The 17,275-nt window shown below is 34.6% G+C and overlaps 3 protein-coding genes across 3 annotated transcripts; 2 read left to right on the plus strand and 1 right to left on the minus strand.

Annotated features, from left to right (window-relative positions):
- Window positions 1–3,136: 3,136 nt before the first annotated feature.
- LOC112289233 (18.5 kDa class I heat shock protein) lies at window positions 3,137–4,088 on the minus strand. Its single transcript, XM_024534276.3, has one exon. It carries the CDS (start codon window positions 3,816–3,818, stop codon window positions 3,354–3,356), a length of 465 nt encoding a protein of 154 aa, XP_024390044.1. The 5' UTR covers window positions 3,819–4,088; the 3' UTR covers window positions 3,137–3,353.
- A 3,389-nt stretch (window positions 4,089–7,477) lies between these two features.
- LOC112289728 (protein PLANT CADMIUM RESISTANCE 7) lies at window positions 7,478–9,974 on the plus strand. The gene is made up of 4 exons (XM_024535217.3): window positions 7,478–8,368; window positions 8,529–8,597; window positions 8,805–9,008; window positions 9,103–9,974. The coding sequence occupies exons 1-4, from the start codon at window positions 8,221–8,223 to the stop codon at window positions 9,276–9,278; spliced, it is 597 nt and encodes a 198-aa protein (XP_024390985.1). The 5' UTR covers window positions 7,478–8,220; the 3' UTR covers window positions 9,279–9,974.
- Window positions 9,975–10,751: 777 nt separating this feature from the next.
- LOC112289726 (uncharacterized) lies at window positions 10,752–15,491 on the plus strand. Its single transcript, XM_024535215.3, has 11 exons — window positions 10,752–10,824; window positions 10,931–11,473; window positions 11,749–11,824; window positions 12,019–12,115; window positions 12,486–12,588; window positions 12,807–12,937; window positions 13,250–13,433; window positions 13,592–13,755; window positions 13,915–14,133; window positions 14,267–14,614; window positions 14,750–15,491. Exons 1-11 carry the CDS (start codon window positions 10,752–10,754, stop codon window positions 15,026–15,028), a joined length of 2,217 nt encoding a protein of 738 aa, XP_024390983.2. The 3' UTR covers window positions 15,029–15,491.
- The last annotated feature ends 1,784 nt before the right edge of the window (window positions 15,492–17,275 follow it).

The following is a 17,275-nucleotide window of genomic DNA, read 5'->3' on the forward strand; positions in this document are numbered from 1 at the left end:
TACCTTCAAGGTACTACAATCTATATGGAATTTGTATACTTCATTTCCTACAAAGACTACACTAGCCATTGATCCTCCTACTTTTTATTAGTAGATCCAATATTTTTGCATCTTTGCCTTCACCGTGGTATTCAAAAATACCTAATGAGCCTAAGAATCTTGTATGGCCTTCAAATCTTGCTCCATTTCTTCATAATGGCTCTCAAAGTAATAAAATTCATTTTTATCAAAGTCTTAAAAATTACTCTAAATTTTCTAAATAAATTCTAAATAAATTCTAAACATTCTTATAATGGTTTTATAATATTAATATTGATTTAATTCTATAATTTTTTATCTTGATAATTTTTTATAGTAATAAAATTAATTTAAATTTACTATTAATCTTAATATAAATAACTAAAATAACATGAGGTTTTTTTGCATACTTCTTTTAATTATTAATATTTATAATTTTTAATAAATAATAAATATAGATAGAAGATCAATATAAATATTGATCTTAATAAATAATCTTTAAATTCTCAATAATAAATAAAAATACTAAATCAACTAAGATAATTACCTCCAAGATTTATTAAGATTCTATTTTTACAACTAACATTTTAATTTTCTATTTATCTAAAAGACTTCTACACTATTCACCATATATTGTGATTTTAAGCATTCTAAATGTATCTTTTTGTCTTAAAACAACTAGTGAATTGATTTAATGACTCATTTGATATAAGCTAATTATATGATGCATTTATAAAAAACTTGTCTTATAAGTTAATACACAAGTCTCGTAAGTTGGACACATGTTGGAGGTCCTATAGAATGTCACTATGTAGCTCTTAGTTAAATAATATATATGGAAGTGAGAGTGAAGCCTTCTTCATTCTTGTCAACGTGTTTTTTAGAATTGTTTTAAGTCTTTTTAATCTTCTTCTTTTTGGCAATAACCATTCTAATTTCAATACTATATTAGTTTTGAGTGAATTTCTACTTTTTTTGAGTGATACAAGAATATATTGAATTTTTATTTGTTTGAGTTTCATTCCTTAATACAATTTCAAAGTGAAGAAGTTATTTTTTTATTTCCAAAATAAAACAAAAGATATCCTAAATATTGTGATTGCAAATTTGAAGAACTTCAATACTATAATCCATTGATATTAATGTATGAAGATTCAAAAGGCCAAATTCTTGCATTATTTCTTATCAATTCAACAAGACTATATATATAAATGTTTTGCATTCACATAAATAAATTATCCTTTTTTAGCTAATGTTTCTTAGCTAATGAAAGGAAATTATATGCTTTTAAAATACCTTAGATAACAAACTCTCCATCTATTCTTGCGATGTTTATTCAAGAAGCAACCAAAGACAATTTTAAGGTAGAGCAAATCAATGCATTTTGGTACAAGTAAGGTCCTTTCAACTTGTCTTTTGTCCTCTAGTTAGCCTTCACTTATAGATTACTATACCAAATGAAGTCCAAATGGTACAAATTTGTTGTATTGTTGGATATAGTAGCAATAAATGTGATGCATACAATTTTTTATTTATTGTTGTAAGTTGATTGTGGTACCTAAGCTTTATATTTGCAATATATTGTAGATTCACAAAATATTTTAGACTATTAGTATTTATTAGAGAAGAAGTCAAGAAAGTTAGAGATACAAATGAATAAAAGTGACATAATAATTGTGTATTAAAGTATACTAAAAATAACATAAATTTGATATAAAAAAATGCTATTAAAGATGAATTCTACTTAAGTACAAAATTAAGGCTCAACACACTAATCATGATAGCATAATTGACATTCTCAAAGATTCTTTAGAAGAAGCAAAAGCATTGAATTCTAGCTATAAGCCAAGCTTAGACTTCAAACAAATGTTATGAATACCTAGAGGAAATAAAATTTGCATAAATCATAGTTTTTCAAAATATTAAGTGAAGATTTAATAAGTACATCTATCCTATTAACAATGCAATTTATCAAATACATTTTGTAAGATATAGAATGCAAAGTTGATTTGAAGTAGAATTGGGTTTAATATAAGATTAGCAATAACATGAAGAAATTCTTTATCAGTTCTTTTTACAATCCTAAAATTATAAAAATCTATTTTTAAATTTTTTATCACAAGTACAAATAATCTAATTTGGATATGCCTTCAATACATAATCCAAATAATTTCTATCTTTATTTGATCTATATTAATTGTATCCATTTAAAAAAACCAAATTCAACTATATACAACAAATATAAATGTCATCTTTTATAGAATTAAAGAACAACTAAACTATCTCTTTGAATCACTAATGTCATGCAAATTAATCATATATTACATTTATTCATAAATTTTGACTTAATTATAAAGTAATGTAATATTTTGTAATAAAATTAAAATCTATATACTTGAAATAAATATAATCAATATATGTAAAGGTTATTTATAAATTAATTAAAAAAGATTTATATATATATATATATAATGTTTAAAAATAATATTCATATTATACAATTATTTTTGACATTGTAGGATAATGTCAAAATTAATTATTACTAAAAAAAGTAGAAATAAGTATTAAATATACACATATATATATATATATATATATAGCAATCAACAAAGTAGATAAAATATCTTTGTAAGAAATCTGAAATTTTTGTCTATTTAGTTTAGATATGAAGGTGTCTTTTGATGTAAGTATAAAAACTTGCTTTTGAAGTAATGTTTATGTATGATTACTGGTCAAAAAGATTTAAGCTTTTGCTATTAAAAAATTATAGTCCAATTGTTATATACTGATAAGTTATAAATGATTTTATATTATTTTACGAATTGAATTATAATGTTTTTATTTTTATGTAAAAGTTTGCATGATATTAAAAATTCATATCACTGCTATTTCCATCTAATTTAACTGCAAATTTTATTTGTTATTTTTTTTAATGATAGATTTTGTGTCACTCTTTAATTTCGTCAGAAGAATCGTTCAAACGGTATCTCATGACATATTAAAGACGTCGCGCAGCACTGAAACAATTTCATGATACAATCATCCTTATGAAGCTTGCCTATTGATGTAAGTGGGAAACTCCCAAGATCAATCTTCACATCAGACAAACACTTGAAACTAAAAGAAACGAGGCGATGAGTTTGTGCTTTATTTACATATAATACGTTCTGAACAAATGTATCATTTTAATCTGGAAATCATGAGAATCAACAGCCTACTTCCTGTAACTCTCCAATACAAAATATGTAAGCTGAAGTCTTCATTTGACAAAATAAAATGCCAACTCACAGCCCCATGCTCTCAGGTGAACCACGATGTGAATTTTTTCACAAAACTCAAGCGATTTCGATCTGTCGCACTCGTGGCTTTGGCTTCTCAAGCTTTGGTACTGTCACCGTCAGCACTCCATCCTGCACCTGCGCATTCACCATCTCCGTATTTGCATGCTCCGGGAGCCGGAAACGCCGCAAGAAACTGCCGCTACTGCGTTCTACACGATGCCAGGTATCGCCCTTCTGCACCTCCTCCTTCTTCTTCTCTCCACTGATCTCCAATACCTTCCCATCCAAAACCTGCACGTGCACCTCCTCTTTCCTCAGCCCAGGCAAATCGGCCTTGAAGATATGCGCCTCTGGGGTCTCACACCAATCAATCTGAGTGCTGGCCATACTGTGTGCATCTCGCGCAAACTGCAAAGACGGTGCAGATCCCAGCAGAGACTGAAAAGGATCCCACGCGCTGCCGAAATCGAAAGGATCAAAAATGCTGTTGCCACGACCACCGAGCAACGAAAGCGCCATGTCCACTTCTATTCCGCAAGAACACGGACCACACTACAGTGAGCGACAACTGCTAATTCAATACCACCACTGTACCTCTCCAACACAGATAAGAGCTCTATCGATGCAGTCGAAATTCACGAAGAGTGAGCACAATTAATGCGTTCGCTCTTTCAACTCGGGACGAACAAGAATGACAAGAATGCAGTTGATACAGCGGGGCTGGAGCATGCATTAGTTATATAGGCAAGACAGCCACGAAGGAGAAAGCGATCGAAGTGAGTAGATCGACTCTCTGGATGATTCTAGAGCAAACCTGCGAGACTGTTCTAGACAGAGAACCCCCTTTCCAGAGAGAGAACTCCCGTTCCAGACAGAGAACCTCTGTTCCAGAGACTTCGAAGGCCTGCGTCATCCGTGTTACGCAGATGGTGATTATGTGGCAGCGTTGGTAATTGGGCCCGATTACATACTTTGGTGTCAGCGGTGCTAGTGATTAGAGTATTCGGAGATTAAGATTAAAAAATTAAAAATTAAAAATTAAACTTTTTCAAAAAATTCTTAGATATTGTGTGTGTGATTTCAATTTCTCTTTCTTTTATTTTTATTTTTATTTTTTATTATTTTTCTCTCTCTATCTCTCTGCTGATGTGGCATGGGTGTTGACTATGTTAAATCCATTCGGCCAAGAGATTTTAATTGTAGTTCAATTTTTTTGCATAAGTTAATACAATTTTTTAGAGGAGGTATACATGATCCGCTCCCTATATTGGCAATACATACCAAAATTCATAAATTATTGTGATTTCTCTTCACATGCCTCCTGATTGATATATATGTATGTAAATATGTATTTAAGAGACATATTTTATATGCAATTTACAATTACGATTTTATTTAATCAAATAAACTTTTATTTATTCTTTATAGTAATTTACGTTTTCAATTATATAGTGTAAAATATAAACTATAAAATAATTATTTTCAAGTTGTCTATTGTATTTTTGCCATAATAATTCTCTATTATATATATTTATATATATATATATATATATATATATATAAGATATGTAAATTAGAATTTTGGTGCTTTTCAACATGTATAAATATATATATATACATATATATAACACATTAATCAACATCATGAAGTAGATAGTCATTCTTATTTCAAATCAAATTCTTTTTCAAGAAATTCATAATAAAAGGTAATAATAAAAAACTAATTTGAAATTAAAATTCAACTTGTGAAAATATTATCTGAATTTAACAAATAAAAAATACAAAAAAATATTTATATAGTACAAATAACTTCAAGTAAAAGTTGTTAATCTTCACAAGGTATTTTTGGTCCAAAAAACTATACTATAACATGTGAAAGTCATAGATATGTCACTTTTTATCTAATATAAATGACGTTTATAAAAACTCATCTGTTATAAATAGTTTACATTGTCATAAAAGTATCGTAGTTTATAATATCAAGCGTTAATTAATCTTATCATTTTAGATTTATTAAAAACAAGAAGTAAGATTTTAAAATATATATTGATATGCTATTATTTTATCTATTATTCTTAATCTACTTAAGAATAATCTCAAAAAATGTTTTAAGTCTGAAGAAATAAAACATTTATTTGTTGGAGGAAAGATGTTTTTACAATCATTTCTTTCTTTAGACAATATCTAATTCTTACCAAATTGAGTTTTTCAACTGCATTCTAGAATCACAAAAAGTTTTTTAAGGATAATTTTAAAAAAACCAATATATGTATATATATATATGTATATATATATGTATATATATATTCTTCTTCTTCTTCTTCTTCTTCTTCTAATTACGCAACCATTCTTTGGAATAATAAAATAACTCAATTGCCCAGTGAATTAAGTTGCAAATTTTTGCAAATAAATTTTTGACTTTTGAAAAGGATTTTCACTATTTTTGTTTAATAGGTAAAGTCTTCTACAAGTATGCCAATTCTTTTTGTAAAAAAAAAATTGGATTATTTCCTATATGTAAAGATTACTGTAGAATTAATATATTAATCATACACAATGGTTTTTTCTTTTCTTTTCTAAATTTCGATAAATAAATAAATTGTATGAACTGTAAGAGATTTTTTTTGTTATATATACCACACTTCTATACTTCCAGAGTACATAAGGACATAAATAACTTATTTTTTGTGCATTAAAAAAGTTCAAAGATAGTGGACTACATGCTAGGATGAAAAAAATATGTATTTCTAGTAATTTAAGTAAATGCTCTAGAACATACTATTTTAAATGATAATTTCTAGATAAATTATAATTTTTTTGACTTCATCATTGATTATAAAGTTTTATAGATTGTACAAAGATTAAACTTTTTAAAAAACATTCCAATGCTTATAAAAATATTTAAGATAATATTTTCTTAAATTGCTTTAGTAATTGTACAATTTAAAATTTTAAAAAACTAAAAACTAAAACAGAAAATGATGAAATTATTTATTATTTACAGATTGATAACAAAAAAAAATTACATATCTAATTATTCACGACTTAGGTTATCTGAAGTTATTTTTCATATAAATAAAATTGTTTGATTTTAATAAAGGGTTGATATTATTAAAAAAAATGAATAAATGATTAGTTTTATTATAAATTATTTTTAATCATTTTATCAATAATAATTAATTACAATTTAACTATCAAAACATTATGAATAATATTATTTGATTTCTTTACTTTTTATTTTACTTCTTTAATTTATGAAATAATTTTGAATCTCATTAATCATTTTTTATTTCATGCTTTTAAGAACAATGTAATGTCTTAAATATCCATTTATCTCAAATAAGTAGAGTTGAACACAAAACTATTAGGTAGATTACATCTTTGTGTGAAACATTATAATTTTTTTTTAAATGTAGACTTATAAGTGTCCTTAAATGGGCCATTTAAGTATAAAACAATTCAAGAGTTTTTTTTGTCTAAAAAGCCATCATACAGCTTATATGCTTGTCTTACAAGTGGTGTGGTTTTTAGGAGGCTTCTATGTGACATTCTCAATAGTTGGTATGTACAGATGTAGAAATGAGATTAATTTTAATCTTATTAATGCCTCATTTATACTCCAATTTAATTCAAGACTCTTCATTTTCTTTATATCTTTTATTAATCATTCTAAAGGTGTAGGTAGTTATTTTTATTTCTAATTATATATTTTACGTAACTTTTGACAAATTTCTATGAATGTATGTCTATAATAGACTATTATATTACTATTTGAATAGTTAAAATATATTATTAATATCTTTTATATAATAGAATTATCTTTCCAATTAAGTAGTTTGGATTTTAAAACACATAGTATTTATGAATGTGTGGTATGTTTATAACTTTGAATTTATTTCATAAGTTTTATTTTAACAAACACATCTATCATTTAGAATGAATGTTTAGCAAACATAATTATTTATAAGTAATGTTGGATGTAATTTAAGACGTTTTTAAAAATTGTCTCAGATCCTACAAGAAAAATACAAGTGCATAAGAACTTGTGCAAACTTAAGTGCTCAAGGAAAATAAAGAAAGAAATAAGGAAAGAAAAAGAATCTTCTACTAAAAGCAAAAGTTGAATTTGGTTTGTAGAATGACAATAGAACACAATGTGCATTAAATTGGTCATAATTTTTTAATGTGTAATACAAGATTAATTGAACCCTAAACTTCTTTAATGTCCAATAGGCCTTGATTCTTAAAAGCATCACCAACACACACTCTGCAATACTTATCTGAGACCCTCCATTCATCCAACTGTGTTCTGCAACTGTGGCTAACCCTAACCGAGCTTCAGGTGAACTGCATCTTTAGTGTATACAACCCTCAAACCAGACTTAAAACTATGAGTTTTGTAAAGGAAACTGCACATCTCATTAGTAACAGAAGCTCCCCAAGTCGGTCGGTGTTCCTTCAAAATCAGTTTCGGATCCCAAAACCTACTTTATACTTCTTCTCTCTCTCTCTCTCTCTCTCTCTCAAATCACCATATGTTTTTGCTGAAGAGGAAGATTTGTGTGAAATGAGAAAACATGGTTGAAACATGGGCAAATTGTCACAAGACCACTGAGCAACAATCTGTGTGAGCAAAAGCATTTGTATCCGATCTGTCCTTGGCCGAAGTTTGCCGTGTCGTGAGTTGTTGACAAGCTCATGGCGATGTCAGCAGCGCACATGCACCGAAGAGTTACTGCAACTTGGGAAGGAAACTGTCTCTGTGGGTGTGAGCAATTGCGTGTTTGGATCTCTTCTCCACGATTTCGGTGAGAAAAAAAATTGCTATTCGAGTGAATCTCACGAGAAAGTTGGTGATGATGGCACACATTCGGGATTGGGATATGAATGGGATGCTGGTGGAATAGCGGAGACACCGACGATGAGTGATTCCGCATCATCGGATGTGTCTAAGGGTAACGCCGATGCAGCGCAGAAGAGCAGGCTGGCTGTGGGCCCGGCATTAGTTTCATTTCCACCCAAACCATGGAGCTCTGGTATCTTTGCCTGCTGCCAAGACATTGGTAGCTGTAAGATATCAGCACCATGGCATGAATTGTAGCATCCTGAATGTACCGATATTCCATGCCGAAGAAATTTCCCTAACTCATGCGTTGTGTGAAGATTCGCTAGAACGAAAATGAGATAAGTGGGTTTTCAGAGGCTGAATTTTTGTAACACTGGGTGCAGGTTTCAGAACATTGTTTTGCCCTGCGGCAACATTTGGAACGCTCGCCAACGCCATCGATAATACTCCTGGTATTGACCAGACTTCACCGGTCTTCAGTAACCCACGTTATTCTTCACACAATGGAACTTAGGGTAACCCTCGTGGATCACATGATTTGGTGTCTGTGTTTCATCGGGAGCAGTGAAAAATGACATCCTAGTCTTGTTGAATGGCAAGGTCTATCTGAATGACTGGTGCTGACGAGAACACGATGTGATCATTTTGTGGAAGTGAAGGAAGCAAGGATAGCTGCTGCACATACCTTGCGATGCAATTCTGCTTATCAAGTGCGACGCTGTCATCCAAGTACAGGGGTCGGATAAGGGAGAAATACAACTTACTGGAGGAGCCATTGTCTGATTACGCAACTCACTGCCTCCTTGGGCCATGTGCTCTTTGTCAGGAGTACCGTGAACTGAAATACAACAATGTTGATCTTGGTATATGCCCACCTGCCAGGCTCATGCTCATTACGTACTTCTATGTTCTGGTGAATCTGGTGTATATTGAGTTCTCCCTTGGTGTTGTGAGCAGAGCAAAAGAAAAAGAAAATGACGACGAAAAAAAGCTTGAGGTCTGAGTTGTTCTACAAAAGCGTTGAGCGTGCCCTGCAAGAATCTGTCGAAGCTGAAGATGGATCCATTGTTTGGCTTACGACGAAACCCGGAGGCCCTCCAAAATCTCCTAACAGCCGCCCTGCTACGACATAATACCAGTGAGTCAACGTGTGGACAAGACTTTGAGAACCAATAGATCGGAAACAAAATTCTGTTTAGCCCTAGCTGTGTTCAATGCTATGGACAAGAGAATTCCTGTAGTCTAGCCGTAATCGCTTCGACATGGCTCACCGGTGAGAGATTGTGAGAAGGTGATCAATACAACAAGCCAATGCGTACAAAATAGTTAGAGCATAGCTGGCAACGAACGAGAACGAATTGGTTAACTTTAGGTTAACCGACTATACACACATTGTGTGTGTCATCAGAGCGACCTTTAGCAACATACGATATTAGCCATAAGATCTGTTTTGTGTGAACATCTACCAGAGGCAGAATGGCTACTTTACATGAAAGTTTTGAGACATCGAAGGTCTTGAAGAATCAGAACTTCTACTTCGTGCTCGACACGAGAAACTCAGCTTAGGTTCTTTCAAGGTTCAACCTGTCAGTCAAGCGGAAAATAAAACCTCCGATGGAATGAATGCACCGCTCTTGCTCTGCGAATTATGGCGTTTACTTGCCAGACGATCCTTGAACATGAATGGCAAATTATTTGAATCTTATTCAAAAGAAACACATAGATTGCTGGATATATCCACTGTTGCAAGGAATGTCAAGAAAAAGAACGTGAGATTCTTCGGGCCTTCACGCAGCGGAGTGTCTCAGCCCAAGAAGTTCGTAACACAATATGCATAATTATCCGTAGTTTTGAGTTCAGCTTTCAACGTCGAAAATAGTAAACATTAATTCATTATCTTCGACGACGATGAGACATCAGTTGGTTTCATGAAAAAATTACATAACACTATTGTACATGACGGCAGAGAACTCTTCCAAGAGAATCTCCCGATTGCGCAGAAATTCGTCAACGGACGCCCCATGAATATATATTTAAGTGGGGTCCTGCCCAATACTGTGCAATCACGTTTATCGAATTATGATCACCGCAGGAAACAGGATGATGACACATACCAAAGGAATAAGAATAAACGGAGGCCGGGCACAATTTGCTCTCTTTTATTTGCTCTTATCAAGTAGCTCTATTGTCAGGGTTCCCGTCTTGATTCTCTATTAGCTCTTATCACAACAGCAAGCTAGGTGTCTCTCAGGATAGCAAGCACAGAGCATCATGCAATTCGAACAATACTCTTCGGATGACACTTTCCAGTATTCTCCATCCACATTCCCCTCAATCCCTTCACCATCGACTTATCCAACCGAAACATTTTAACAGTTTCAGAGACTCCGTGATTGCAGAAGTCGTATTCACTGTTACAAAAACACGTCAACACTACTGCTAAAATACAGCGGTGGTTATCATCCAATTTGTGAACCCCGCAGACAGTGTATCCTTCAACTTGCACAGCTACAGCATTGCTGGTTGATTTCCAAGACCACACGCTCCTCCCCACCCAGCGTCAATCAAAAAAGAAAAGAAAAAAACGAAAAAAAAAAACTCAGGGGATGGATCCGAAAAGGGCTGGAAGTTTCAAACTTCAAAAAAAGCATGCGTGGGAATCGGACGGAAGCAGACAAGGTGGACTGGTTAATCCCTAAACCCTAGATTCCGGCTGACGAGAAGCGAGGAAGCACGGACTCGCTGTCTAGTCATTTATAATGAAGCATTACTAGTGCCTTCACAGGAAGAGCAACAGTTGCAACAGACAGGGGGATAGAATTGTCCTTGTTGCGAACCAGACTCAGACAGGCAAGGAGTGTGAGACATTCTGGTTTTTCTGATTATCTGGGTACCCATTTAGCTGTCCCGTCTGCCCCAAAAGCCGAAGTTCCCCCGTTGCCTTGCCTTGCCATTGCCTTGCCTTGTCGTTGCCTTGCCCTGCGGAACCCCATTTCCGATCCCAGTCAAGGTTTAGCAACAGCAAGGGCAACAGCCATAGCGATGGCCGCCACTTCTAGAGGTTCCCTCTCCCTCCTCTCTCTCAATCTCTCCTCTTCCTTGGCTTCGGCTTCTTCTCATCCACAGTCTCGCTGTTCTCTCTCCATGGCCACGTCCCGAAGTTCGCACTTGGGAGGCGCTCGGGTCCTTCTTTCTGTCAAGCACCGCCTCTCCACTTCCCCCTCGGTCACGACCGGAGCGCCTCGTGTTCTGGCTTCCGGGACCGCCAATGCGTCACTCGCTCCTGCCGTCTCGCCGTCCCCATCCAGCCCTGGTGCCTCCAGCCAGGGTGAGCTGATTGAGCTCGTCAATAATCGAGACTGCTGTTGGAGTATTGCTTAAACGGAATTGCTAACCAATTTTGTTTTGTTTCGGGATCATTGTAGTTTTCGTGAGTGGGTTTCTGATGGTGTTTGGTGATAATCTGGAGCCGTATTTTGCATTAACAACAAATAATTTTATTTTACATTCTATCTGGTAGATGTTTCGCTCTGAGGGTTCACATGTCGATGGCTCTTTTCTGTAGATTGATTTTTTTTTCATGCGTGTTTTGGTTTCTCGCAGGAGCGAAGCAGGCCCTCATTTCTCTTTCTGACAAGCGAAACCTTGAATTGCTTGCCAAGGGACTTGAGGATCTTGGGTAAGCTCTCTTCTTCTCATGTACTTGAATATGTGATGTTTTGCGAGACGTGAAACTTCCTTTGAGGGTAAATAATTGCTCTTAACCTCGGATATTACCAGGGTTATGAGTTCCTCTACTCGCAATTTTATTGTTCCATGGGAGGTCTGGAGTATATTGCAGCGAGTGATATTGGATGGGTGGTTCATTTGCAGATACAAGTTGGTGTCAACAGGCGGTACCGCCACAGCTCTTGAAAAAGCAGGCTTTTCTGTCACGAGGGTTGAAGAGCTGACATCGTTTCCGGAGATGGTAAATGACTATGACATCATCCTCTTCTCCTTTCTTGCTTTTCTTCTGTCTTTATTCTTATAATTTATTAATTATTATTTATCGTATTTTTCATAGTGATGCATGGTTCGTTCCTTCCCTAGTAGGGATAGTACGGTCCTGAATTCTTCGGTTCCTATTTGATTTTTCGTTTCTTTGATAATTGTGAGGGAAGGCTTATCGCACTAAGAGGAAACCTTAGCTATTTCTTATGTGGTGGATCCTCCTGCATGAGAGGGTGTTTGACATACTATCGGAACATCTCAAGTCGTGTAATATCCTAAATTTTAACATATAGTTTCGTGCACGGCACCGCAAGCTGATGTTTGTGATATGTCTGTGCTACCTCAAGCTTGACGGGCGCGTGAAAACGTTACACCCAGCAGTGCATGGCGGTATTTTGGCAAGGCGAGACATGCAAGCTCACTTGGAAGCACTCCAGCAGCATGGAATTGGTGAGTGCTGCTTTTGTATGACCATGGCAACGTTGTTCATAATTACAATTATCTTAGGTTGAAAACTGAACTTATGATATCAGTTAATCAATACCAGGTCGAAGACCATATTAGATTTGTAGTAGTTGGATTGATGTTATTGTCCGTTCTTGGACTGTGCTGACATGAGGACACTTCATTGAGTTTATACTCAAATGGCGAATTTTCATTTCTTTCAGGAACTATTGATGTGGTGGTGGTGAACCTTTACCCTTTCTACAGTACTGTGACTTCTTCTAGTGTAGAGTTTGAGACGGGAGTAGAAAACATCGACATTGGAGGTCCATCTATGATTAGAGCTGCCGCGAAGGTAAGATAGGACTCGTGTTTCAGATTTGTCTTGATTGGAGTCTCAAACGTGTCAATCTGATCCCCGGGTCGTTTCCTGACACCTGCAAATGTTCAACTTGCTATTGTAGCCCTATTCTTACGTTCCACTTATCAATCGTCCTCAATTTCTACATTCCTCGTTCCTCGTTATTTGATGCACCCCAATGGGAATGCATCTAATCTCATTCTTGATGCACCGAAGGAGGCTAATGTGAATGTTGAAGCTAGTATCATATCGGATCATAATAGTAATCTATTACATCTAAAACACGTACATTGACTGGTCTTACAGAATCACAAGGACGTGATAGTAGCAGTGGACCCTGACGATTACCCAGAGATTCTAGGAAAGCTGCAGAGTGATGATGACGGTGATTCTAGCTTCCGGAGGAGGTTGGCATGGAAAGCCTTCCAGCACGCCTCATCTTATGACTCAGCTGTGGCTGAGTGGTTATGGAAGCATCAACGAGATGGTGGTACGTTGGTTGTTTTCTAGCATCACTTATTTAAAGCAGATTGAAGCCCAGCTCATTTTTTCGATGATGGCACAATTTTAAGCTTGCATTTGAGTCCAGAGTATCTCGTGTCTGTTGCCCAAGTTTCACTATTGAGACTTTTTTTGGGCAATTTACAGAAGAAACGACTGAATTCCCACCAAGTCTGACAGTACCTCTGAGCTTGAAACAAAAGTTGAGGTATGGTGAGAACCCACATCAGCGGGCTGCTTTCTACGAAGACAAGTCCCTCTGTGAGTTTGGAGCAGGGGGCATCGCCACTTCAGTCCAATATCACGGCAAGGTGAGTACCTGATAAGATGACATACTTTTATTGCCCCGAATGTGCGTCATGAGTTGATTACTGTATAATCACCATTAATAGTCTTGTGTTTTTTGGCATATTGTTTGTGGCTGCGAGTCAGGTTCTGAGTGAAGATGTTGAACCATGTTTGTTGAACAGGAAATGTCATACAACAACTATTTGGATGCCGACGCAGCCTGGAATTGTGTATGCGAGTTCAACAATCCTACCTGTGTTGTGGTCAAGCACACTAATCCTTGTGGAGTTGCTTCTGTTGGTCCAAACCAAGGGCTGCTGGAAGCCTACCGACTTGCAGTGAGGGCTGATCCTGTGAGTGCTTTCGGAGGCATTGTCGCGTTCAATGTGGAAGTGGATGAGGTAAATCTTTGCCGCTTCTCAGTAACCTTTGTCACTCTAATATTTGTTGCTGCATGCGAGTTTTAAAACTTTTTCCAGCCATATTTAGTCCCACCATATCTACTACGGCCTAATTTCATTCTTGTTTTCACAGACCCTTGCACGGGAGATTCGGGAATTCCGAAGTCCCACGGATGGCGAGACCCGGATGTTCTATGAAATTGTGGTGGCTCCTAGTTACACAGAGAAAGGTCTGGAGATATTGAAGGGAAAATCTAAAACCCTGCGGATTTTGAAGGCAGAGCACACTAAAAAGGGCCGACGGTCTTTGCGGCAAATTGGTGGCGGCTGGTTGCTTCAGGATTCTGATGATAAGACACCCGAGGACCTCGGTTTCAGAGTTGTTACAAGCAAGGTCCCAACCTTGGAGCTTGTAGATGATGCACAATTTGCTTGGCTCTGCTGCAAGCATGTTAAGAGTAACGCCATTGTTGTGGCTAAGGTATGTTTGCATTCTCTGTGTCCAGTTCCCTTACTAGCATTATATTGTTATAACGAAGTTCTTTATTACATATTTTGTCTCTATTTTTCTCAATTTGACTATGTATTAACGCCGCTAGAATTTGTCATCTTGTAGGATAACCGGATGTTGGGTATGGGGAGTGGCCAACCTAACCGTGTCAAGAGTTTGCAAATAGCTTTGGAAAAAGCTGGGGAGGAAGCCAAAGGTGCTGCTCTTGCTAGTGATGCATTCTTTCCGTTCGCCTGGAATGATGCTGTGGAAGATGCTTGCAAGGCCGGTGTGAAGGTCATAGCACAGCCTGGTGGTAGCATGCGCGACCAGGACGCTATCGATTGCTGCAACAAGTACGGAGTAGCTATGCTTTTCACTGAAGTTCGTCACTTCCGACATTGATGTGATGACACTGAACCATTTAAGCTCTCTGGAAACGATATTGGGAGAATCCTGGCCTGTCCAACTGCTTTGAAAATGCATGAGCACAGCCGAGGGACCAGTCTGGTAGTTTTACACAATTGAACACGGCTGTCAAGTTAGTTTTGGCGTTACCAATGAGGTGGGCTTTTGTCCAACACCTGGTGATTAGCGGTGAAGAGTGTCTTCATCTTTATCAGTCACCCGGAGTGTCAAGATTTTGGCTTTAGAGAAGTATACACATTGAATAGATGTGAGGACAGAATTCTGAAAGAGGATTCGCCCATGCGGCCATTTTTGTTTTTGTGTGCACCTCGCAGTTAGAGGTAGTAGATCCGAATAAGTTTGCCTTGGCATGACTGAGATGGAGGCACCTGGTAAGTGTAGGTACTAATTCTGCAGCATTTTAATAGCAACTGGAGGCGGAGTCTACTAGTTTTCCTCATTTGAGACATGGTCATCAATCTTGGAGCTCTACTCTCAACTTGTTTTCAATTTTGTGTATCCTCCAGTACCATCTTCTCGGTCTCCACGCAATTCAAACCGTGTTCCTTCTGCCCTTAACTTTCAGCAACAAGACTCCAAAACTATATGCATTCGATTCTTTCGATGCTTTGTCTGAGTCTAAGTTATTGAATCTCGAAGTAAGAAAAATTGCCCTTCCATACGTTTCCAAACCTGCCTTTGTCAAGCATCTTGCTATCACCTTTCAGGGTCATTCGAAAAAATAGAGTAGATTTGTGAAATTATGCTATAAAGATGGATAACAAAGAGTCATGGTTTAGATTTTTAAAGCCACTAAATACAAATGGAAATGTTGAACATCTACAATTCAATATAAATATATGTGTAGACAACTGAAATTGAAATTGATTGTTTTTATCACATACTTGTATTAATCGAATTGATTGAGGGTTTAAAAGAATTTATTATCATTTTTAAAAAAAAATCAAAGCAAAATACTGGAAATTAAAAAAAAACCACGAAAGAATATATCTATATATATATATACACATATATATGTGTGTGTACATATAAAAATACACATACTATAAATTAATCCTTTGTTGTGAATATTTAGAGCATGTAAAAAAGGATAAAATTTCTATATTATATTGTTTCGTTATCAGTTTCAATATAGGAAATATAAATGAATAAAATAGTTCTAAAACAAATTGCAAACAAATTAATTAACTTCCATAAAAAACAACAACGTACTAAATCAAATGTATAGATTCTGGTTACATTTGATTGTGGCAGAACTATTTCTCTCCAGTAGAATCTTGATCTACATTTATACTATAAAAATTTATTTAAAAAAATTCATGTCTTTACAAGTGCGGTCAGATAAAAATTTAAGAACTTTTCAGGACTCCTGCAAAAGTTTCCCTAAAACTTATTTTAAAAATTGAGTGTCTAAACTCTTTAAAACTATGCACAATATTTTACAAAATATTTTAGTGCAAATTATTGCTTTGATATCATTTAAAATCATCAAAATTCATACTCCATTCTTAAAGAAATAATGATAATAAATGTTATTGTTCAAATTTTGTACATATGAAGTTTCTTTCATAACGTAAATATGTCAACATCTATCATAATGTTAAGATGTCAATAGTTGAGTTAAATATATTGTGATAGAATATTTTTCATCAAAATACTCATTGATTGAAATCAAAATGTAATAAATTGTTATGTATATATATATATATATATATATAAGTTAAAAAAAATTTACATGAATAATATGAAAGAAGTTGAAATATTTTATTAAAATTAAAAAAGGCAAGTGTTAAAATGACCTACCCATTTATTAAATTGACCCACCTTATTGTAGAGAATAAGGGAGAACAAGAAAGGTGGGAATGATGGCTATGATTGTAATCATGGTTTTTGGAGATGATCCATTTTTCTATTGATGGTTACAATAGGGTGAGTTGATTTAGTAAATAGATGTGTCATTTTAACATTTTCCTTAAAAAATACTAAATCTATAATTGGTACTTATACACTTTAATAAAAAAAATAAGTAAACATGATTTTTTTGAATTTATAATATAAAATATATATATATATATATATATATATATATTAAAAATTATATATTTGAATTATAATAAAATTATACTCAAATTTTAAAAAAATTAAAATAAAATTTGAATATTTTAATTTTAAAATAATCATTTAATAGTATCTCTATTTATTTTTATGAATGGTATATAAATA

The sequence above is a fragment of the Physcomitrium patens genome, chromosome 12, assembly GCF_059467195.1.
Source record: "Physcomitrium patens ecotype Gransden chromosome 12, ASM5946719v1, whole genome shotgun sequence".
Taxonomy (NCBI): Eukaryota; Viridiplantae; Streptophyta; class Bryopsida; order Funariales; family Funariaceae; genus Physcomitrium; species Physcomitrium patens.